At 44.6% G+C, this 23,603-nt stretch overlaps 1 protein-coding gene across 4 annotated transcripts in view; it reads right to left on the bottom strand.

The window, feature by feature from the left end:
- The window catches only part of EIF4ENIF1 (eukaryotic translation initiation factor 4E nuclear import factor 1), a 44,867-nt gene that overhangs the window by 4,139 nt on the left and 17,125 nt on the right, over positions 1–23,603 (bottom strand). For 2 of the 4 annotated variants that reach the window (XM_044444395.1, XM_044444396.1), the window contains exons 8-16: positions 22,176–22,311; positions 21,743–21,922; positions 19,140–19,366; positions 12,527–12,598; positions 11,732–11,921; positions 11,147–11,226; positions 3,864–4,003; positions 3,578–3,665; positions 3,106–3,235 (exon numbers count right to left, since the gene is read on the bottom strand). In XM_044444395.1, the coding sequence (XP_044300330.1) occupies positions 3,106–3,235; positions 3,578–3,665; positions 3,864–4,003; positions 11,147–11,226; positions 11,732–11,921; positions 12,527–12,598; positions 19,140–19,366; positions 21,743–21,922; positions 22,176–22,311 (1,243 nt within the window). The remainder of the gene's footprint in view (positions 1–3,105; positions 3,236–3,577; positions 3,666–3,863; positions 4,004–11,146; positions 11,227–11,731; positions 11,922–12,526; positions 12,599–19,139; positions 19,367–21,742; positions 21,923–22,175; positions 22,312–23,603) is intronic. The other 2 variants (XM_044444397.1, XM_044444398.1) reach the window with 2 other exon arrangements.

The raw sequence follows: 23,603 nt of genomic DNA, 5'->3' as shown, positions 1-23,603 counted from the left end.
TATTTATTTATTTGGAATTCTTATATGCCGCCCACTTCGCATAAGCCTCGGGGCAGCTTCCAACAAATAAATATCAATACAAATACATAAAAATTGGAAACATCCTGGCAAATAATATAAAACCAATAAATAATCAGCAGTTAATTAAAATAATGTTTAAATAAAAAGGTCTTGGCCTAGCACCGAAAAACAAATAATGACGGCGCTAGGCAGACCTCTCTGGGGAGCGCATTGCATAGGCGGGGCGCCACTGCAGAGAAGGCCCTGCTCCGGGTACTCACCCTCCTACTGTCTCTCAAGGAGGGTTCCTGGAGAAGGGCCTCTGCCGCCGATCTCAAGGGGCGGGAGGGCAGATATGGATGCAAGTGCTCCTTTAGATAACTAGGTCCCAAGCCGTTAAAGGCTTTATAGGTGATAACCAGCACCTTGAATTGGGCCCGGACTTCGATGGGAAGCCAGTGAAGCTGACAGAGGACTGGGGTTATATGAGAACAATGCCCAGTCCATGTCAGCAACCTGGCAGCTCTATTTTGCACCATCTGAAGTATCCGGACCATCTTCAAGGGCAGCCCCACGTAGAGCGTTGCTCTCCAAGGCCAGGAAGGTTGGGAGAGAGATGAGCTTCCTGTCTGGAAAAGGGACTTGTGGCCCAGTTGGTCCAAGCTGGACACATGCAGCTGCCCCATCCTAAACAGCCCTAGCGGAAGCCCCGAAGAATGGCAAACAGGCACTTCCACTGGAGCCTTTATCTGGCTCTTCTTAGATAGGCTGGACATGCACATGGTGGGCATGTCGTGAGCGGAGCCAGAGGTCAGACTAGATGGCCTGGGAGACCGCTTCTGACTCGCTCTGTTTCTATGTTTTACACTTCCTCCCCAGCATCCACTAAACCATTCTGAGTGCTCAAATCTTCCATTCCACAGGTGTTATGGGAAGTAGTCATGTATTAAGAGATGGGATTTCATGAGGGCCAACTTTGGTCAACTGAAGGCCAAGCTGGGAAAAGACTCCTGGGAGAGAGTACTGGAAAGCAAGGGAGTTCAGGGGGGTGGATGACGCTCAAAAGGGAGGTCTTGGAAGTACAAGCCTTAATGATTCCACTGATCAGCAAAGTGGGGAGGTGCAGGAGGGCACCACCGTGGATGTGAAGGGAGGCGGTAAGAGGGATTAGGCCCCAAGAGGAACCTCCACAGGCAATGGTCACTGGGGCAAGGGCACACCAAGGGGAGGCAGCTTGATGCTCTTTGCAAGGCTAGGGCTGATTACAAGCTGAAACTTGCAAAGAATGTCAAGGGTAACAAAAACAGCTTCTATTCTTATGCAAAGAGGGAGAGGAGACAGGTGGTGGGGCCACTTAAATGGTTGGCCCCACCACCAACCAGATGATAAATGGTTATTTTCTACTGTATTCCACCCAAAGCAGGTCGGGGGAGATGTGCCTGGGACACCAGATGAGGTTGGGGGTATGGAGGCACATTCCCCTAGATGTTGAGGAGACTCAGGACCCTGGATGTTACGAAGGCACCAGGTCCTGGTGAGTTACACCTGAGGGTACTTCAGGGTTTGGCAGGGATGCTCCCACATCCTTCTGCCTCAATTTCTGAGGCCTAATGGAAAATGGGAGAAGTTCTGGAGGATGGCGTCAGTGGTTCCAATCTTCAAAAAAGATAGCAGAGGAGACAAGGAGAATTACAAGCTGGTTACCCTTGCACCCATTCTGGGAAAAACAATGGAAAAGCTCGTAATAGGGAAAGCTCAAAAAACCCTGGATAGGGAAGGGAGACCTTGATGAGCTTCCGAAAAACTGATGCACTGTCTAATGGAATAGGGTATGGTTGATGGACCACAAGGGGAGGGTAACTATCAGTGGGGAGTCATCAGGGTGGCAGCTGGTGACAATTAGGATCCCCCAGGGCTCAGTTCTGGGACTGATTCTCTTCAACCCCTTCATCAATGACGGGGAGGAGGGGGTAACCAGTCTGCCAACCAAATTCGCAGATGATACCACAGTGGGTGGACACAAGAGAGGAGCAGGCATTCCAAATCCAAAAGAATCTGAACAGACTGTGGAAGTGGGTGGGGGACAACAGAAGGGCATTCAAAACAGGTAAGTGCAAAGTAATAATTGCCACAGATACAGGAGGGGGACAAGTGGCTGGACAGGGGCACTTGTGTAAGAGATCTTGGGGCAAGCTAAACATGAGCCAGTGGAGTGACGCAGCAGTTAAGAGGGCAAACACCACCCTTGGATGGATAGACTGAGGTGTGGCTTCCAGATTAAAAGAGGTGCTGGTGCTGCTCTACAGGACTGCAGTGCGCCCACGAGAGGAGTACTGTGTCCAGCTCTAAACTCCACATTACAACAAGGTTGGAATCAGTTCATTACAGGGCCACAAGGATGGCAGCTGGATGGTGGAGGATGCCATACGAGATGAGAGTGAAGGAATGGGGACTTTTCAGCTCGGAGGAGAGGGGATCTTATAGCAACATACAGGTATGTGAAAGGGGGCCACAGAGTGGAGGGTCATGACCTGTTCCCCCCTGTGGCAGAGGGAATAATGTCACCCAGTGGGGCAAAGCTCCAGGAACCGGGTTTCAGGCTGGATGCCAGGAAGTCCTGTCTGATGGTTAGGACCCCCAGGACAGGGAATGGGCTTCCACGGGAGGTGGTGGGGGCCCCACTAGTGAGGGCGTTCAGGGGCAGATGGGACGTTATGTGAGCAGAGTGCCTTGCCCTGGAGTCAGGCTAGATGGCCCAGGAGGCCCCTCACGACCTGCACACTGGGCATATTTGCCAGGCTCGCCCAATTCGGATTTGGAGAGGAGGTGCAACTGGCCCTGCAGACCATTTGCGCTCCATACGAAGACTAACGAGATTCAGTGGTTTTGCTGGCAGCCTCGAGCAGCCCGCCTGGCCACTCCCTGATGCCCAAGAGCAGAGTCCAGCATCATGCCTGCCTGCTGCTCGCCTGCCCGCTGAAAAGCCCCTCAGAAGCACTCGGTGGCATTTGCACTCAGTCTGGCACACGCAGCGGTGCCACCCTGACAGTCCCCTCTCCATGCAGCCTTTTTGGCTCTTCTTTTTACAGACTCAACACATCGTACCTTCATTTGACTTCAGACCTTCGTCTCGCTCACTGGATTTCAGCTTTGCAGAGCTGGGCTCATCTTTACTTTTGTCTTTGCTTTCATACATCTTGCGTATCACTGAGGTAGGAGTAAAGGAAGGAGACAACTGCAAAAGCAACAACATCAATACTAAAAATCAGTATTCAGTTTAGCAAGCAAAACCAAAAATACAACTGGGAAAATTCTACAGGGCCCTTCAGAACCAAGAGTGTCCAGGAATGCCAAGAAGAGTGTGTTCAATAGAAATTTTACAAGAGAATTGGAAGGAAAAGTACTGTTGTTATGAAGCATCAAGTTCATGAACTAAAATACACCCTCTCATATTTGACTTCCATTGTTTGAACAGTGAATTGTGAAATGCCTTCCATTCACCTTCCATTTTCCATACAAGTCTTACAGTTTTAAAAAGTTGGCTCCCAAGCATTTGTCAGGACATGTGGAGACTCACCATGCTGGTGATGGAAGCAGCAGGGGCGGGAGGAGAGGCATTCCCCCTGTGGCCCAACGGTGCAGGAGACTTCGCCATGCGCTGCTGCCTAGGAAGGAGGGAAAGAGCACACCAAGTTAGCGGGGAGCTCCCTCACCCCCTGCCCAGCGAGGAAGGAAGGAGACCATGTCTCCAGAAGAGCCGACAAGGCTCTACAATGATTTGCTTTACGTGTAGGAGAGGTCGAGGCAGGGAGGCAGCACTGAAGTTGCTTGGCCTTTGATAACTATCTGCAGTTCAGGCTCACCTGTTTCGGAAACCATCTCTGCTTTTGTCCACTTGCAGTTTGCCAAAGCCTGGCTGGTAGAAATTTGACATCTGCATGGTTAAGTCACGTGGAAGAGACAGCCCTTCTAGTGCAGCTTGCTGTAGCTCAAGAGGACTCATCTGAAATTGAGAAAGTTTCAGTTAAGGAATAACTCAAAAGCCAAGGCTTTTCAGGTGGCTTTCTATTACTGCAACTAACCAGATGTGCAGGCACCATATGCTACATCTTCTTTTTCACAATGATTTCACCATTACAAGCTCAACAAGAAAACCAGCAAAGCAAAATGAGAATAAATACAGTCCACTGTGCATTTGATACAGAGCACAATAACAAACAACTAGTTATTTTACCTCATCCTTGTTTGTTCACTCATTTATTGTATTCTCTGCTTGCACCTCTTACTCATGTAGAAAGTCCCTTCAGAAGGCAAAGACAGTTGCAAGTGATCTGGAAGCCTGTGAGGTGGTGCTGATGTATGGAATAGGAGAACAGCACTTCTCCATAAAGAAGCTGTTTGGTTTTGCAAGATCCCCTCAAAAATCTGGATTGGAAAGTTGGACTTACCATGATATGGTGCTCTGCTCATCGAGATGTGGAGCAGGGAGGAAAAGAAATAGTTAACTCTCAGTTTGGGAGAAGGCAGGGCCAATCCTATCAAACTTGCATTCCACAGGAAGGGGAGGGACCCCCATCACTTGCAGAATTTGCTGCTGCTATGGGAACAGCCTGAAAATTGCAACAATTCAAAATACTTACTAGAGCTAACTGAACTACTGTGATGCATATAGAACATGGAGAGGATCGAGCAGAATCCCTGAGGTTCTGCACAGTACAGAAGCAGCACAAGCCACTACCCACCCTAACAAGAAAAACTCTCTGCATTTACGAATGGCGCAGGGATACCCCGCTCCATACCGCACTGACCAGAACACCACTTCACGGCAAGTCCAATGTTCCATTCTCTGTCAATGAGCAAGAAGGAAAGAAATTGATAACAGCTGTATTCCAAATAGGGCAGGCTGTGATTATGAGACCTGTTGTAGGAACGGATGTCTGTAGGATGCCTCAGAGGAATGAAACTTGTTAATTTTACAGTGGCGCATGAATGTGGAAGGCCAAGCTGCTTTTCAAATGTTTCCCAGTGTTGCCTTGGTCTCTACTGCAGCTGTGGAAATCACTTTTGACTGAGCACTGCAATATCTACTGGAGGTTCCCAGCAGTGCTAAGCATTCTTTTATTCATTTGATGGTGGAAGATGACTTTCTCCCCCTAGGCTTCTGACTTGTAAAGTGCAGAAAGTGCTTCTGTCCATTGTGACTGTGCATGCCCGCTTGTACCAGATTCTTTGCCTTCAGGTCAAAAACGCTTAAGCTGAAGTCAGGTAGGATGATTTCCTGAAAGCAGTGAAATATGCCATCCACCTATGGCTTGAATCCTAGGTTAGGTCTTCAAAGTGTTCTATTCGGTACCATGATCCTTGTGTGACCAATTCTCCTTGGCTGAAGTTAACACTATTAAGAAAGTTATCTTCCAGGTAGGAATGTACAGAGAGGCCTTTTAACACAGTTTGAAAAAGTCTCAAGGAGAATTGCCAGGTCCCAGGAGGGGAACAAATCAACTGCTGCTGGAGCAATAAGAGTTATTCCCCACAGGAAGCATGTTACCTGGCAGGGAGAGATTGCCTGGCAGCTTCCTAGGCAAAGCACTATGCCCACTGCTGTCACGGGTGATGCCAGACCTTTTTCCAAGCCTCCTGAAGGAAATTAAGGACTTCTGCAATGGAAAGTCTCTCCAAAGTCAGTCTGAGTTGTTTGCACTATCAACAGAACTTCTACCAGGATGGCCGCATTTGTGTTTTCATCACTATTTGTCTCTGAACCCTGAGGAGAGCCATCGTAGGCTCCTGCAGCAGAACCTTATCCATGCTGATAGATCAATGGCTGTGATCTTCAGGCCCCAGCAGGTCAGGCTTGTAACAATGGAGCCACCTGATGTCCTTACGGAAGCTACACTGCCATCTGTTTGTCACCTTTCCTTGTGTTATGAATTTTTTGTTGTTTGGTGTTGAAAATCACAGCAAAGTGCTGTGGTCATCACAGAAAACTTTTGAACATGTCTCTCAGACCATGATTTTGTAATGAACAAGTCAAGATTTTCCTCATTTATCTTTGGCCATCTGATGAGTAAGTCACTTAAATATGAATGCCTTGCACCCCGAGTGTGCCTCAATTGTCACCATGATTTCATGGCACCCTGGAGACTGAGGAAAAGTCAAAGGAAAGCACTTTGCACTGATGTGTAGCATTGTACTGGAAATGCAAGATGGTGCTTGTGGGCTGGGCTGGCTGTTACATGTAGCCCTGCTTCTCTCAAGTTGACTAAGGCATCTCTGGGTTGCATTGCTTCTGTGATGGTCCTGCACTTCCCTTTTGAGCATCGGAAATTCCAGTGGCTTTTTGGTTTTGCACAAAGGAAAATACTGAGAAACTGCTTGAGGAGCTTTTTGAAGAAGGCACCAGGTTCTGTGGCCAGTTTCAATTTTCAGTGCATTGTGGGATCACAGAGAAATCAGGACCCCCCCCCCCCCGAAGTTTGGATTTGAGTTCTGGCACATGGCCATGCTGGAAGCCTGAAGAACCTACTTGTGGTGTGCAGCCAGGCTTGCAGGAAGAGATGTGATCTAACCCAAGGAACCATTTCTGGTGTCACACAGTATAGATGGTGTGTGATGTTGCTTTGCCTCCGCAGCCGCCCCATCACACTGCAGGCTTAGCAGACGGATGCCCCCACCAGGGTGTCTTGTGCCAGTGCAGTGCAGTTGAAAGGTAGTTACAAAAGGACTACCGAGCCTCCCCCTTTTGCCCTGCCTCATCCTTCTTTTTTACAGATGGGGGGTCAGAGTGTCTTCTTTTCTTTCACCTCTATAGCATCCTTTTAAATATTCTCCTCTTTTAAATGAGATGTTCGTTTTGCAAAGTTTAATACAGGGATTAGCCTTAGACAGTAAGTCTACTTGAGAGTCTGGTAAGCCCTGGCCAAATACTGGAGGACACCTACCGAGGAATCTGCCAGGAACTTGGCTATCTGTGCTGGTTTATTGAGTCCTTCTGAGAAGGACCCTGACTGGGAGAACACCTCAGGAATAAGGACTGCGCCCACCTAACCAATGCTCTTGCAATTGCAGAGGATACGGTGCTGGCACTGTTGTCTTACAGCCTGAGCAGGAAGGTCTCCTTGCAGCTTCAGCTGGGGAAAGAGCCTTTAATTTTGAGATCTTGGAGGTTGTAGCCAGAATAATTGAAATGAACTTCTGTGTTGTGTGAGAGTGAAGTTGGAGTGACCATGCCAAGATTTCCCTTGCTCTGAGCTTGCTTTGGGCCCTTACTCAGTATCTGGGACAGGCCTCCCTACAAGAGGACAAGCTTTCCCAAAATTGTCAGTCTATTGCCCCAAGTGCTTCTGATAATGAACAGAAGCTAATGGGCAAAGGGGTGGTACCATCTTAAGTGCTGAAAAGTGCCACAACAGCAGCAAGTGATAATATTTATGGTTCTTCTGCTAGATGATGAAGAGCTGCTATATGATGAAGTGCAAAACCTATCCCGCATTTGCTTGTGGTCCCAGGACTCCTTGTAGCACTGCAGCTGCTTCAAGGACCTTCTGCTTGTTTAAGCGCAGGGTGTGTGTTTGAGTCCAGTTTGGTTTGCCTGCTTCTGGCGAGCCTGAAACGCCCATGCAGCCCACTGGGAAGGCTTGAGGATGACAGACCAGTACCACGTATTGGGCTTTCCTAAGCCCCAGATGTGGTTGCTGCTGCCACCACTGTAGAGAGATTTTCCACATGTGGTACATCACCATCCTCTTTGCTGAGGCTCATTTCTCCCTCCTGCATGTCACAATGTAATTTCACTTTCATGCCTGGAGGAGGAATATGAAGGTGGTTATCACCAGCTCCATCGAAATGTGGCATCTGAAGTGGCGACTGGAACTGTTTGGCCTGGTAAATCTGTTAGGGGACAATCCCTCCACCAATGAGGGAAAATGCTAAAATAGCATGGTCATGAAACACTCCCAAAGCACTCAACCACTATGTGAAAAGTGGGCTCCCATGGGCAACAATCATTCTGAAAAAAGAGCCCCACTCCCTCTGCATTTTTTAGGTTAGGTAACCCTAACATCTGAGCTGAGAGGGAGGGGAGGGGAAATGGGGGCTGGAATGGTCTCTCACCGCACCCACAAAGGGAGCCTAGCTGTGAACATCAGAATAAAGCCTCTGCACCCAAAGGTTCTGGGAGCAAACCACCCAAGTGGCTCTTCTGCAGGACGCAGAGCAAGACTGGCAGGGTCTTCACCTTGCAGTGGGATCTGCTCTGACGTGAGAGTCCAGCCTTTCCTCTCCCCCACTGACTGAGAACAGGCCATTAAGTGTTCTGATAAAGCTACATCCTTGAAACTGCCAGAACAATTTCTGAAAGTTCGCTTTCATAGTCTTGCAGTGTTACTTCAAGCCAGGCCTCTGTCAGGCAGTGACAGTATCGATATAAATTCCGTCATCTATAAAAATCCTTTGATTTCCAAGAACTGCATCACCCCTTTTTATCCAGGCTTTTACAATGCAGAACTTGAGGAAGATGAGGGCACTAGCACATGTGACCAGAATCTGTCCACAGAACAACACTATGTTGTGCAGCTGTAGGTCTTATCTGCCTAATCTGGGATGTATCACAATGCAGCTGTAAGTTTTATTTCCTCTTGCCGTGACTTTATTGCTGATGGAATATCATTCTTTCTTGGTGTTATTTTGCCTATATTCATAACCATATTAACAAGCCAGGGAGCAACTGCCACCTTCACAGGACCTGAAACAGAGCTGAAGTGAAATTTGAGCTCAACCATCAGCTTAACTGTGACTATATTGCCCTGCCAGCTGAAGTGCAGTTAGAATCAAGAATCAAGTAGGCCAGATCTTTTCATTTAATAGTACTATCCTACGTGGGTTTAGACAGAAAAGGCATGCAAAGGCATGTTGTAGGCCTTTCTTCTGTCTAAGGACACACAGGATTACACCCAAAGTTGCTTTACGGTAACAAGCCCAAGATCTGCTGTAGGAACAGCTGCTCCTCATGTAGCGCATGGATGACAGGCAGCTGTAACTGGGAAAAATGACTTTTCCAACCCAGCTTCTCTTTTGAAACCATCCAGCACCATCATCAGGGTTGGCCAGTATTCCCTACATAAGTGGGTGGGCTCTGGCCTTGTTTGCGAGGACTAGGGCAAAAAGCAAGGGGGACAGTGAGCAGGTTTGCTGTGCCCCCCAAGTAAGTCTCAAGCACGCTTTGTTCCAGCTTGAACTGGTAAAGTGAGAATACATCTGTTTGCAGGAAAGTTCTGTTCTGTCAAGAACAGAGCCCAGTGTCCGAACATCACATATGCTTCCAATGGAGGAAGCCTGTCCAGTTGGGGAAATGTTTAGGTTTAGTCACCTGTAGCTATGATTTTCCATGACAGATGACAGTAAACATGCATCCTCGTTCATCAAAGCAATGGGCTAAGGGTGGGATTTCTGCCCCAATTCAAAAGAGACATCTAGTCTTGCTCCCCAGCACAATTCCAGGAACCTGCCCACCTACCTTTAATGTTGGAGACCCTGTCAAGCCAAAGAACAATGAACCGGGAAATACCATGTAAAATTAAAGCCATTTATGTCAAACTTTTCACGAGATCTCATGTTTGGTAGCTTCCTGAAACTCTCGGTCTGCTTGCATACAGTAATGGAGCAAAAGTTTCAGATCAGTTCCAGTTAGTGGCATCAGCACTTTGGAAGGTGTGTATGTGTGTGTGTGTGTGGGGGGGGGAATGTCACTTAGTAGGCACAATTTGATATAGCATTAAGATCATAGTTGTCCAGCGTGCCTATATAACTCTATCATCTCTTATTTTTGAGATGGGGTTTCTTTTCCAGTTGTAAGTAGCTTGGAGCAGCAGGTTTCCAAATTCATAGTAAATTTAACTCAGGTTATAATCTACAAAGCAGTATTATACTGGTAAGTTACCCAACCAAGATGGTGATTCAGCCAGTACAGATCAAAATACGTAATCACAGCACAGCTGTTTTGCTTCTAATTCCTCCGCTCTGTGAAACCTTTCTGAGAACGCCATATTCAGCCATTTATATTCAAGGAGAATCCAAATATACAGTTAACCAAGCCAAAAGCCATTTCTTAGCTGTTTAGTATTTACAGGGCAGAAACAGGCAAATAAAGTTATTGATGATCACATATCTTTCAGGGTTTCTCAAGAATGGGGCTTTACATAGAATCATAGAAGAGTTGGAAGGGCCCATGAAGGCCATCAGTCCAACCCCCTGCTGTTGCAGGACACCAAGTGACACCGTCCCACTCAGAGGGCTGTCCAGGTCCTTTTTGAATGTCTCCAGTGTGGGAGCGCCCACCACCTCTCTAGGCAGCTGGTTCCACTGTTGTATTGCTCTGGCTGTGAGGAAGCTTTTCCTGATGTCCAGCCTGAATCTGGGTTGCTGCAACTTGACTTGATTATTCCGTGTCCTACATTCTGGCATTAGCAAGAAGAGATTTTGACCTTCCTCTCTGTGACAGCCTTTGAGGTACTTATAGAGGGATCTCATGTCCCCCCTCAGTCTTCTCAAGGCTGAACATGCCCAGTTCCCTCAGTCTGTCCTTATAGGGCAGTCGCCCAAAACCCTGGATCATTTTTGTTGCCCTCCGCTGGACCCTTTCTAATTTACCTGCATCTTTTTTATATCTTGGTGCCCAGAACTGGACACAGTATTCCAGGTGAAGTCAGACTAGTCCAGAATATAGAGGAACTATTACTTCTTGTGATTTGGAAGTAATACTTCTGTTAATGCATCCCAAATAGCATTTGCTCTTTTGGCAGCCGCATCGCATTGTTTGAAGACTAAAAAGGTACAATCTTGAAAAGCAGATTTTTCTCTCATTATTTCACCCTCCTGTTTCTTGGCTATATCAAGTTAGTTTTCTATTATCAACATTCTCTCCATAAGTAGTACAAATGAGAGTTTGTTCATACTTTTCAACATGTCATGTAATTTTGTATGTAATTTATGAAGACTGTTTTCACAGTTACATTCTACTGAAAATATCATCTCATTCACAATGAAGTAGGACCATTGCATATAGCATGACTAGTGTTACACATTCATTTTGTACACTGTATTTCTAGCTTAGATTGTGCAAAATTGGAACAGCTATTCTTGACCTTACCTGTGCTGCAGCTGGGCTCATGGACTTCTGAATCCCTGAAAATGGATCACCAAGCAACTGCTGGGAACCTGGCCCAAAGCCTACAAATAAAGTGAACAACTTCAGCGTTATGTTATGCAATCACCTTCTAGTCTTAAAGAACCCTAGAAACTGAGGTTCTTCCTTTGTTATTTTAAGGAGAAATGTTATCCATTGCAGCACATCAATACTGCAGAAACTTTCTCCAATATATAGAAGAAAGCTATCCTGTATAAAAAGGCACAGGAGGTGAAGCCAAGACTAGAAAGCTTGTCCTATCCATTCCTGAAAGGCCCTGCAACTGGCTTGGGAGCACTCTTATTTGCCTAGACAGAATGGTGATATAAATATGTATTAAATAAATAATGAATTCACTCAACACGTTTCTCTGCATTTCAAGTGGATTTTGAACATCAGCCTGACTTATCTTGGTTGGAAAATTTCAGCTGTAACAGCTAATAGGTATCTAATAAGAGTGAGAAGTAAACTTCATGTGAATTCTGTTATGTAAGTATTGAAGGTTTCCAAAGTAAGCTGCTGCAGAATATTTCTATAACCAGAACTTACCAACTGGGGAGGGAATGCGATGTCTCAGATAGTCAGCAGAAGCAGCCCTAGTGGGAAACATTTGAGAGATGGGAGGCTGTGGTGGAGAAGTTGCCCTTTGGCCCAAGAGAGATGACACAGGTTCCAAGCCACTCATCAAGGTGCTGAGGACATTCGATGAAGGTCTGCCAGTAGGCGGTCCAAGGATTTCCTTTGAGGAAATACAGCTATTTTAGATCATACATGCAGTTAGAACTGCCTGCAGACAAAACCAGTATTAAGTTCTTCCATGCAGCACATACCAGAATTTGGGAAATACAAGTCTGCTATAGGCATTCTGAAGTACCTCAAGGCAGCCAGAAATTTCTCAAAAATTTAATTTCAGGGGACTATCAGTGAGGCAAGATTATTAACACAACATATGCAGGGACAGGCAGATTATAAATTCTGTGGAAGGAGGACTGGCTTACAACACAATTCCAGCTATACACAGCCAGACTTAGTCGGCTAGTCATCTGTGCTCACAGATTTACAAAAACCACTGTCCCTGTTGAGCTGCACTTTACATAACAGGCAGTTTGCCATCAAGCTTTATAAACTTCATTTGCCCAAATTTAAGGCATGATGCAACAAGTACAACTTGCAGAACAGATGTGAGAATATTATCTATGAAAAATAACATCCATGCTTTAATAGTTAGAATAGTTTACTTTTAATAAGTTTAATAAACTTTGATAAATCAGTTTTCCATTTAGCCAAAAACTGTCCCCCAACCTCACACAAGGTGGCTCTCAACAAATTAGAACTTCATACTACCTGCAAGATATTCTTTGTGGCTGTCTGGCCTGGCATCTCAGGAGGCAGGATTAAGTGGCTTTCAAGGGTTTGCTGTAAAGAAGGTTACACATACTTTACACACCATTTGTAAAGCATTCACCACCTACCCTGTTCTCTGGTGGAGCTCACCACCACATGCAGAAGTCAGAAACAACAGACCTGTGTCATGTGTTAACAGAAGCGTCAATTTTGCAAGCAGGCTGATGATTCTTCCAGACTATGAAGATGTCAGGGTTAAAAGTGGGGAAAATGGGTAGCTGACTCCATACTCTCTGCTCTTACTGCCATCACCAGTAAACTGGTACTTGCATAAACCAAAGCATTTGAGGAACATATTGGAGCACGCACAAAAGTTTTGCTTGTAAATACAGCAAAATGCCAACTAGCTTTTTAACTGTATTGGAAGTGCAATCACTTAGTAAATCTAACAGATTACACTTTCAACCAACCCAACTTCTCAGCTGTAAGGGAAATAATGATCACAGAGTCCAGGTGACCCCTCCAAGCTTTCTAAAATAACAAACATTCTCATTGACCATTAATGATATCAGTCCCTCCTGACCTTGTGTTTGGTTTCTCAAGGATGCCATTGTTCTTGTATGATCAAAGGCTTTGATCACACAATAATTATGACTGTTATCCTTTAAATTGATCTGGTCATTTTAAAATGCCTCTGTAAAATGAAGACAATTGCATCGCCAGCTCAAATTTCTTGCTGTGTTTTTAGTGAAGTTGTAAAGAGAGGACCAGATAAGTGTTGTTTCTGGGCTGGTGTGGTTTGCTCTCAGCAGGCGGTCAACCCAGCCCCCAACCCCTCCCTAACAAGACTTGTGAAGAAAACATACAGCTTTTTCCACAAACTACAAGCAGATGAAATATCCTCAAGACTGATTGATATAACATCTAGCATGAAATTTAATTCAGCCTCTTTTCAGCAATTTAAGTAAAGAACTACTTCAGTCAATAGTTCCTTCTTTGACAAACTGTAGTAATTGAATTTCAAAATAAAGTTCACAAGGAGAGATACAATCACCTTCATTACCAGGACTAGGGCCACTAGAGTAACAAGGAATTGTGATGTGTTGTTGTTGTTGTTATTATTATTTATTTGGAATTTTTGTATGCCGTCCCATTCGCATAAGCCTCGGGACGGCTTCCAACATCATAAATACTCATACAAATATGAATATTATATCTCACCCTTTTTCCTTTCAAGAAAATCAAGGAGGCTTACATATTTCTCCTCCTCCCAATCTTATCTTCACAACAACCCTGTGAGGCAGGTTGGACTAAGAGTCTGTAACTGGCCCAGTGTGACCCAGACACTCCAGGGTTGAGCGAGTACAACCCAGATCTCCTGAGTCCCAGTCCCACACTCTTAAATACAAGTACATGCTGTCTACACTGGCTCTTTATATACATGTGTTCTAACATGTAACATCACAGTTCTCAGGCTACCAATGAACTACAGAACCTGTCCTTCAAGCTGCTCTCCAAATGTCAGCTGACATAACTGAATGTTCCAGGCAGCCTGTAGTCACCAGCACTGGAGAAACAGAAGGAGCCTTTGCTGCAAGTTCATCAGCCGAGTGTCTTGCCTAAAGCCGCCAGGGTGTAAAATATTTCACTATCCCCCTACAAATGTCTTAAATAAAAGTAGGCATGCCAATCAGCCAGCAGTATATTACAGAATCTGGATATGCAGAAAGGCAATGCAGAAGTCTACCTCTCTAACCAGGCTTGCTTCCTCTAGCACAGCCACAGAACATTCTCAAAAAGGGTAGAAGAGGGGACATGGGGAATTACTCACAGGTTAGCCTTAGGTCCATTCTGGGGAATATGATGGAAAGGCTCATAATAGTGAGGGGTCTAGTACCCGTAGATAGGGAAGGTAGGTTGGTGGCCATGCAACATGGTTTCCGCAAAAACAGGTCCTGCCAGAACGAATCCTGTGGAATTCTATGACAAGGTTTCAAGGTGGCCAGACTGAAGGAACACAGTGGATGTGGTTTACTTGGATATCAGGAAGGCCTCTGACAAAGTGCAGCATGATATTCTGGTTGGGAAATTGAGGAGGTTCAGGATAGACCAATGCACTGTCCGATGGATTAGGGCATGGTTGACAGAAGGCAGAGGGTAACTGCTAGTGGGGAATCATCAGGATGGCAGCCGGTGACAAGCAGGGTCCCCCAGGGCTCTGTCCTGGGGCTGATCCTGTTCAATCTTTTCATCAATGATTTGGAAAAGAGGGTGACCAGGCTGCTGATCAAACTTGCAGATGATACTAAAATGGGGGCAGAGGCCACAAGTGAGGAGAAGGTACTCCAGATCCAGAACAATCTGAACAGACTATGGAAGTGGGCAGGGGACAACAGGATGACGTTCAATGCGGATAAGTGCAAGTGCACTTGAGGCACAGGAATGGGCGTCGTAAGTAAAGGTTGGGGACAAGTGGCTTGCCCACTTGCACTTGTGAAAGGGATCTCGGTGTACTGGTCAACTACAGGCTAAACATGAGTCAGCAGTGTGATGTAGTGGTCAAGAGGGTGAATGCTACCCTTGGTTGCATAGCCAGGAGTGTGGCTTCTAGATTGAGAGAGGTATTACTCCCACTCTATATGACTCTGGTGCGGCCGCAACTGAGTATTGTGTTCAGTTTTGGGCCCCTCATTACAGGAGGGATATAGCCAGGATAAAAGCAGTGCAGCGAAGGGCCACAAGAATGGTGGCCAGATTGCAGGGAAAGCCATATGAGGCAAGACTGAGGGAACTGGGTCTTTTCAGCCTGGAGAAGAGGAGACTCCAAGAGGATCAGTTGGCAACATATAGGTACGTGAGGGGGTGTCACATGGGGGTGCGTAGAGACTTGTTTTCCCCTGCAGAGGTGGGCAGGATGTGTTCCAATGGAGCAAAGCTCAGGGAACCAAGGTTCAATCTGGATGCCAGGAAGCACTTCCTGACAGTTAGGACCCTGAGGGTGTGGAATGGGCTTCCATGGGAGGTGGCTGAGGCCGCATCAGTGAGGGTGTTCAAGGACAGGCTGGACATGCACGTGGTGGGCATGTCATGAGTGGAGCTGGTTGGAGCCACGTGTCAGACTAGATGGCCCAGGAGGCCCCTTCTGACTTTTTCTGTTTCTGCCTTTGTTTCAAACCTCAGAGACATGAAAATATTTAATGTATGTATTTTTAAATGTAAGGTTTCCCTTTCTGTCCAAACAGAAGCTTCAAGACAATACTCTTAAAAGTTTGCAAGAATTTAGAAATGCTACAAATAGCAGCAATTGAAAGCAGGTGAGAATCTTAAAAGTAGGGAGTGGAGCTAAGACATTTAACATATAGAACAAAAACCTTCTAACAGCCTGCTTAAAGCTGAAGAGAGAAGGAGCCACACTGATTTCCTTTGGGAGGGAGTTCATTGGTGTGGTACTGCTATCCTGTGTTCGCATCAATTTAACTTTTGTTGGTGCTGGGACATTCAGACGGGCATCCAGAGGAGACCTTCAAGTATGACAGACTTAAAAGAAAAAAGCAGTCCTTCTTAAGGCTCCAAGTTAAGAATTCCACCTGGAAAGTGACTGGGAAACAATGCAATTTCTGCAAGTCTGGCGTAATGTCTTCAACAGTGCCTCAGAGAGGAATCTGTTCACCAAATTTTGCACTAGTTGCAGTTTCCAAAGTCTCTTCAAGATCAGCTTCACATAGAATGTGTTACAAGAAAGTAAGCAGAGGATGATTAAAGCATGGATCATTGTGGCTAGATCTGCCTACTCCAGGAAGGAACATAACTTGTGCATAGGGGATAAATAGAGCCCTGAGGGACTTGAAACCAACCAGTATTCCCAACATACGCTGGATCATGGAGAAAGCTAGGGAGTTCCAGAAAAACATCTACTTCTGATTCATTGACTATGCTAAAGCCTTTGATTGTGTGGATCACAACAAATTGTGGCAGATTCTTAAAGAGATGGGAGTAGCAGAGCATCTTATTTGTCTCTTGAGAAACCTATATGCAGGTCAAGAAGCAACAATGAGAACTGGACATGGAACCACTGGTTCAAAATTGAGAAAGGAGTTCAGCAAGGCTGTACACTGTTGACCTGCCTATTAACTTATATGCAGAGCACATCATGAGAAAGGCGGGGCTAGATGAATCTCCAGTTGGATTAAGACTACCGGGAGAAGTATCAACAATCTCAGATATGCAGATGATACCACTCTCATGGCAGAAAGTGGAGAGGAACTAAAGAGCCTCTTGATGTGGGTAAAGGAGGAGAGCGCAAAAGTTGGCTTGAAACTCAACATTAAGAAAACTAAGATCATGGCATCCGGTCCTCTCACTTCCTGGCAAATAGATGGGGAAGAAATGGAGGTAGTGACAGATTTTATTTTCCTGGGCTCCAAAATCACCATAGACAGGGATTGCAGCCAAGAAATTAAGACTCTTGCTCCTTAGGAGGAAAGTTATGGCAAATCTAGAGAGCATACTAAAAAGCAGAGACATCACCCTGCCAACACAAGTATGTATAGTCAAGGCTATGGTTTTCTCAGTTGCAATGTATGGCTGTGAAAGTTGGACCATAAGGAAGGCTGAGCGCCAAAGGATTGAGGCCTTTGAATTGTGGTGCTGGAGGAGACTCCTGCGAGTCCCTTGGACCACAAGGCGATCAAACCAGTCAGTTCTAGAGGAGATCAACCCTGACTGTTCTTCAGAAGGCCAGATCCTGAAGATGAAACTCAAATACTTTGGTCACCTAATGAGAAGGAAGGACTCCCTGGAGAAGAGCCTAATGTTGGGACCAAAGATGGCAAAAGAAGAAGGGGACGGCAGAGGATGAGGTGGCTGGATGGAGTCACTGAAGCTGTCGGCGTAAGCTTAAGTGGACTCCAGGGGATGCTGGAGGACAGGAAGGCCTGGAGGAATGTTGTCCATGGGGTCACAATGGGTCAGACACAACTTCACGACTAACAACAGCAACAACAACCAGTTCTTCCAACAGTACAAGTGTTATGAGTACAACTCCTCCACAGCATTTAGGGGAAGATGCAGCAAGGACACTAGTGTTAATTTACGTTACTACTACTTAGTACAGTACTACAGCAGCCCTACTATATACTGTTAAAATGGATTTTCAAGTTTGTGCCACCAAAGCTTTAACTATATATGTGCAACACAGTATAACTCTTGGTTTCAAGTCACAGTCCAGGAAAAATGCAACTCCATGGCAAATGCACTCCAGGCTAGTTCATCTGACTAAAGCTTGAAACTTGTTCCTGAGCAGAAATTTCAAGAGCAGAAATTGTTTATAAGCTGCATGACATTTCAGGCACAGCATTTGCTGGATAGATTGAGAGGTAGTTCCCACAAGGGCAACACAGATTCAGAAGCATATATCAAGACAGGTTATTCATGTAACTTATCTGTTCATCTTAGTGAAATGTATCCCAACTCCAAACATCTTCCTTGAGTCACCCCATGTCTGGGAAATGTGTTAGAAGACTGTTCCAGCTCCATGAAAAATCTAACACCAACTGCTCTATCGAGGCTGCATTTACTTGCCACTGCCAGAATCTCACCAAATGAAAGTCAGTGTGTTTTACCTGAAGGATCACCTATCCCCATATAAGGTACTCCTTTACCATAGTTTCAAAGTGCCCCTTTGCCTTCAGAACTGAGGCAGATAGTAACCATGGAAACATCCTTTTCAGTGCTTAATAGCAGCCTGTATCCCAAGGATGGTACCAGTGGTGTATCTATTTGGCCATACACAGCAATAAACAGTATCTTTCCCAACATGGTGCCCTGCAGACATTTTGGACAACTAACCATCAGCTATGTTGATTGGGGTTTATGGGAATTGAAGCCCAAGACATCTGGTGGCACGAAGCTGGGGGAAGAACAGTTTCTAGAATGCTTTCTCCAGAGGTTGTTGGGTGCTTTAGTCATTAAGCTTTTAACAAATGAAGACCTTTCTCCCAAGCACTATTAGTAAGACTGTTTTTATCTTTTAGTGAAGAGGCTGTTTACATCAAGAGTAGTATTTGCTGCATTGTACACCAATATGAAGGGACTGCAGGTGGCGCAGTGGTTTAAACCGCTGTGCTGCTGGGCTGGTTGATCAAAAGGTTGCCAGTTAGAATCTGCACAACGGGGTGAGTTCCCATTGCTCCATCCCAGCTCCTGTCAACCTTGCAGTTCAAAAGCATGCAAATTCAAGTAGATGAAAAGGTACCACTTCAGTGGGCAGGTAACAGCGTTCCGTGCACTTCAGTGTTTAGTCATGCCGGCCACATGACCACGGAGACTGTCTGTGGACAAACGCTGGCTCCCTCGGCTAGGAAACAGAGATGAGCCACCGCCCCCTAGTCCGGCATGACTGGACTTAATGTCAAGGGGAAACCTTTACCGTTACTTTTACACCAATATGAAAGTTACTTGTGTTAAAAAAGCAGGTTATAAATCTGCAAAATAAAATGTGTTATACAAGCAAGGCAAGCTGTATAATGTTTGTATATGAAAATGGTTTAATTCATACCAAGACTGGGTATAATTGAGTGTGCAATATTTCAGCACTATCAGATACATTACTTACATTGACTTTTGGTTGTGAAGGTAGAGTCCCACTTGCCTTCATTGTACTGACTAGTTTGTTGAAGGCAGACATATCACCATCCTTAAGGTGCCGGGAGTCAGCCATATTTAGGGACTCTTCCATCTGCTCTGCCATTAAGGGGGTAGCTGTTTTCCCCTCCTGATCCACTTTCAGGCCTTTCAGCCCAGCTTCTACTTCTTCCACTGAAAGTACAACTCCTGAATGTGCTAAAGAAGGAGGGGAGGGAAATAATTATGAACTGGGTGTTGTTTTATGGAGTAGATTCAGGGACTATACATTGTCTGAAAGTAAAGCAAGAAGAATCTGAAATTTGCTCCATCTCTGCTCCGGGCCACTATTAAAATATCAGTAATTCCAAGGTCATGCAAGGATGTAAGAATAACATTATTCAATTTAGAGCTAAGTCAGAAATTAAGGTTCCAAACCTTCAGATAGCAAAGAGGAATAAACTAGGGGAAAGATCATTCAGATACTTAATGGTTTCTCAATAATCAGAGTGTCAGTGTGAAATCCAAGCCTTATGGGAAAGTTAAAGTCAGCCAACAGTTTTGCAGAGTTTGATTGACATGCAAAGAGAACAAAAAACAGCTAGTCATTGCTATAGCATCAGCATTACTAGGACTATGGTCACAATTCAGCAGAAAGCTCCCTTCTGTAAGCCTCACTGAAATGAGAGTTGCACAGTAACACTTCCCAGGGGATTGCACCCCAAGGCAGTAAGGGACATCACATGATCTGCATGCTGAGCAAAGCACTTTGGACCCTTGGAATCATCATAATTTCTTCCAAGATATTTGGAATTGAAAACTCTCTTGCACTTCTAATTTACTGTTCCCTCATATGATTCCATGTTTTCAGTTGGAAAACTAAAGAATAGTAGGGCTCTTATTCACAACAGTTGATTATGAACCCTATGGAACATATCACTTCTATGCAGATAAGCAGAAGCTGCCATCTGAAAGCAAGTCGTCTGCTGCACCATTCATGACTCCATCTGCCATGTCACCAAGGACTACCGAGCCACAGCCAGGGCTGACCTATCTTAATACTTCCCAGCCTACTACCTTTAAAGACAGCTTTTCCTTTTACATGATCATTTATATGTTTTCTTCATTCCACAGGCAGTATCTGAAATCTAAACTGATTATCAGTTGAGATAAACACTTCTGCAGTCTCACAGAAACCATCCAAATTACCATCAGCTTAACAATGGCTGTTTGGCAGACTGAAATGGGATTCCAGTGTTAGCTGTTTCAGTAGTTTTATAAAGCATAATTGCCAACTTCTACTAAGGAATGGTCAGAGAGAGAAGGACACATTGTTTGTTGTAGTAGAATGGCTGTCAAAACTCCAGATACAGGTCATGTAAGATCAACTAATGTGTGTTACTAAGAATATAGCACTCTGCGAGCCAATGGCTGGCCATCCATCCAGGTAAGACATTTTTTAGTCAAAGAACAGATGATGGAATACTGAAGCATCATCAGTTGAAGATAGTCTTAGACCAGAAAATCACAGAAACCTAAAAAAAAAAAATCTGTGCAAGCACACTTCCATAGCAAGAGCTGTTTTTCTTTATGTACTGCAAAATACACTTGGCACTTGGGACTACAATCCAGATGTTCCAGGACATACACAAATGGAGGCAAAGGCCCAATTTAGTATGCACTTGTCTGAAACATCCAACAGACTGTAGGAGAGTAAAGAATGAGCATAATGCTTGGTATTAAATTTGGGGAAGAGCTTTCATGGCAGGAATGCATATTAGTTACATTATTCCTGAACAGGTTATGGAAATCTGAGATCAGCTCCTCCCAATCTTGAGGATGCACAAAGCAGAGATACAATCTTTTAACATGCTCAATGTATTTGCATGCCAGTAGCTGCGAGTTCTCCCTGTCAGCAGAGGTTTTACACTGAAAACCAAGGTTGCACAACACACATGCAAAGGAGCCTCTTGAACATGCATGCAGCCACATGCATGCGACTTCAGATAATCCAGGCAAGTCTTCTGCCATACATGCAAAAACTAGGCTCTGCTCTCCAATAGGAATTACATGATGAGATTCCAGCAGGAGAAATCATTGTCAAAGCATTGTTTTTTCTGGTTTTTTCCCCTCATTATTATGGCTGCCATTTCATGTACAGCCAATTTTTCTTTTAAGTTACCTTGTTCTTTAAGTTGTGCCCTGAATAGCCATCAATCCCCTAACCAAGATATTCAGTGCTAAAGGCTTTATGTTAAGAAGGCAACAGATGCTGTGGTGCAAACTTGGGAAGCGTACATAGCAAGAGCTGCTCAAGTAGCAAGCTTTGCAGTGCTGTGTTTTTGCCGTATCTTCCAATTTGGAAACTGATTCCAATACCAAGAATAATCAATAGTGGAACTTCTTGTATGCCAAGAGTTAATCCTGCTGTCATCCTATCAGCAAGGGTCAGACAATAACAAGGCAATGCAGATATCCAAGGGTATCCCTAGAATAAACCTTAGCACTTCCTGGTTGAGAATGAAAGCTTGGCACTTGAACATGTTTTTGCCCAAGGCACCCAAAGGCATCACAACAGCAGATGGGAAGACTTACTGCTCTCTCTAAGCTTCTCCTTGTTGGCTGAGAGACTTGAAAGGAGGGGTTTTAAGTCCACTTTGGCTTTCTGTAGCATCTCTAAGATGTCCACTTTGTTTTCAGAATGGTCTTCCAAAGGAATAGGAGCAAAGTAGTTTCCAGAATTCTGACCAGGGGATAGAATGCCTTGCTCTAGACCTGAAACAGTAAAAACCAGGACGACTGCCTTGTAAGTTTTTCTTGCTAAGTATCTTGAGGGGAATACAGCAAGATTTTTTTATACTCTTGAGAGGAGAACACATTCCACACACTCCTATCAATGGAATTATGAGTTATGCTTCAAAAGGTGAGGCATTAGAAGAAGCAAGCAACCACCAATGTCGAGGAGCTCACAATCCTACAGCTTCCTGAAAGAAATAGAATGGTGGCTGAAAGGACAAGATGAGATTACCTGCTAATCTTTCCAACTCTTCATGGGGTGTAGATCTAAGACTACTCGAACGGCTTCCAGACCGGCTAGGATTAGAAAACCAGCGGCTGAACCTGCTGGCTGACACAGAGCCTTCCCCCAGCACATCTTCTATCATCTATATTATGAGGGGAAAGGAATAATATTTCAGAAAATCATCACATAGTACAGAAGCCTGAGAGTCTAGCATAAGAGATAACGTCCACTGTGTACACTGTGGAACACCTCTGGCTATTACTTCCAGAATGTCTGATGTGAAAATGCTTTATGCTACTTTTAGTTCCTTTTAGATTCCTTTTAGAAAATGTTCCTTTTAGAAAATGCTTTATGCTACTTTTAGTTCCTTTTAGATTAAGTCTCCCCCAGGGACAGGTGCTAACTGTCACTTTTACTAAAAATAGAATGGGACCCACTATGGCTCCCATGGTATCTCAGTGGCTCAACTGTAGGTACAGTAGGACAGGAGCTGCAAAAAAATCTTCAGAGATGTGCTTGCTAGGACTCCAGAGTTGTTTAAGTATGATCCAGACACAATGACAGTTCATCTTCAGACTCATAACACCAGGGGTAATTTTGCTCAGTCAGCAATACTTTTTCTACTTAATTCATTCATCATAGGTCTACAGCTTTAGCAAGCTAGTTAGGAAGGTCTGCTTTTAAAAAGGGAAGCAGAGTCATTAGTTTTATCTTCTGGACCATGTATATAAGGAGGGGGGGAACAGGTGCACACATGTGAAGCCTGCATTGTTCAAGCCTAGGTATGATCACTCCTGCTACTCTCTTGAATCCAAGGCAGTCAGTCCCCACTGCCTGATATTTTATGGTACATTTTGGGCTTCTCTGCATTTAGGCTATAAAATGTAGGCATCAAAACTGTACTATTTCAGGATTTAAAAATTAATATGTATAACATTTTAGTTTTCAGGAATCTAGATGTATTTTACCTATTTGAGATACAGGTACTAATGTTCTGTTTTCTAATAATCAATGTGCCCAAATATAAACACACTGAATTTTAGGTTTCACTATTGGGAAGGACCTCCAACAATTCTGATTCTTCCCAACAGTGAATTAGTCAAGCCTGAGAATGTACACCATGTGTGTGTGTGCACGTGCTCGTGAGTGTATGTAGCGTACCCTCAAATTCCTTGTTTGGACTAGATCTATCCTGTTGTCAATCAGTCACTATGTATACTTAATGAAATTGTATAGCTAAGTAATATAAGATTTCTATCCTAATATGCACATCTTGGAATAGTGGGTCAATTTAAATTGAGTTTCCCATTTTAATATAAAATTCATTTATTTTTGTAATATAGTTACTACAATACATTTTGATTATTAGCTAGAAACTTAAGAAAGTCTAAGAGCATAATCCAAATTCACTGGCTGTGCAGCCTGTATCTTCCT

The sequence above is a fragment of the Varanus komodoensis genome, unplaced genomic scaffold (assembly GCF_004798865.1).
Source record: "Varanus komodoensis strain SLA01 unplaced genomic scaffold, ASM479886v1 scaffold44_3, whole genome shotgun sequence".
Lineage (NCBI taxonomy): Eukaryota > Metazoa > Chordata > Lepidosauria > Squamata > Varanidae > Varanus > Varanus komodoensis.
The sequence above is the reverse complement of the archived record's forward strand: the minus strand, read 5'-3'. Positions and strand labels throughout refer to the sequence as shown.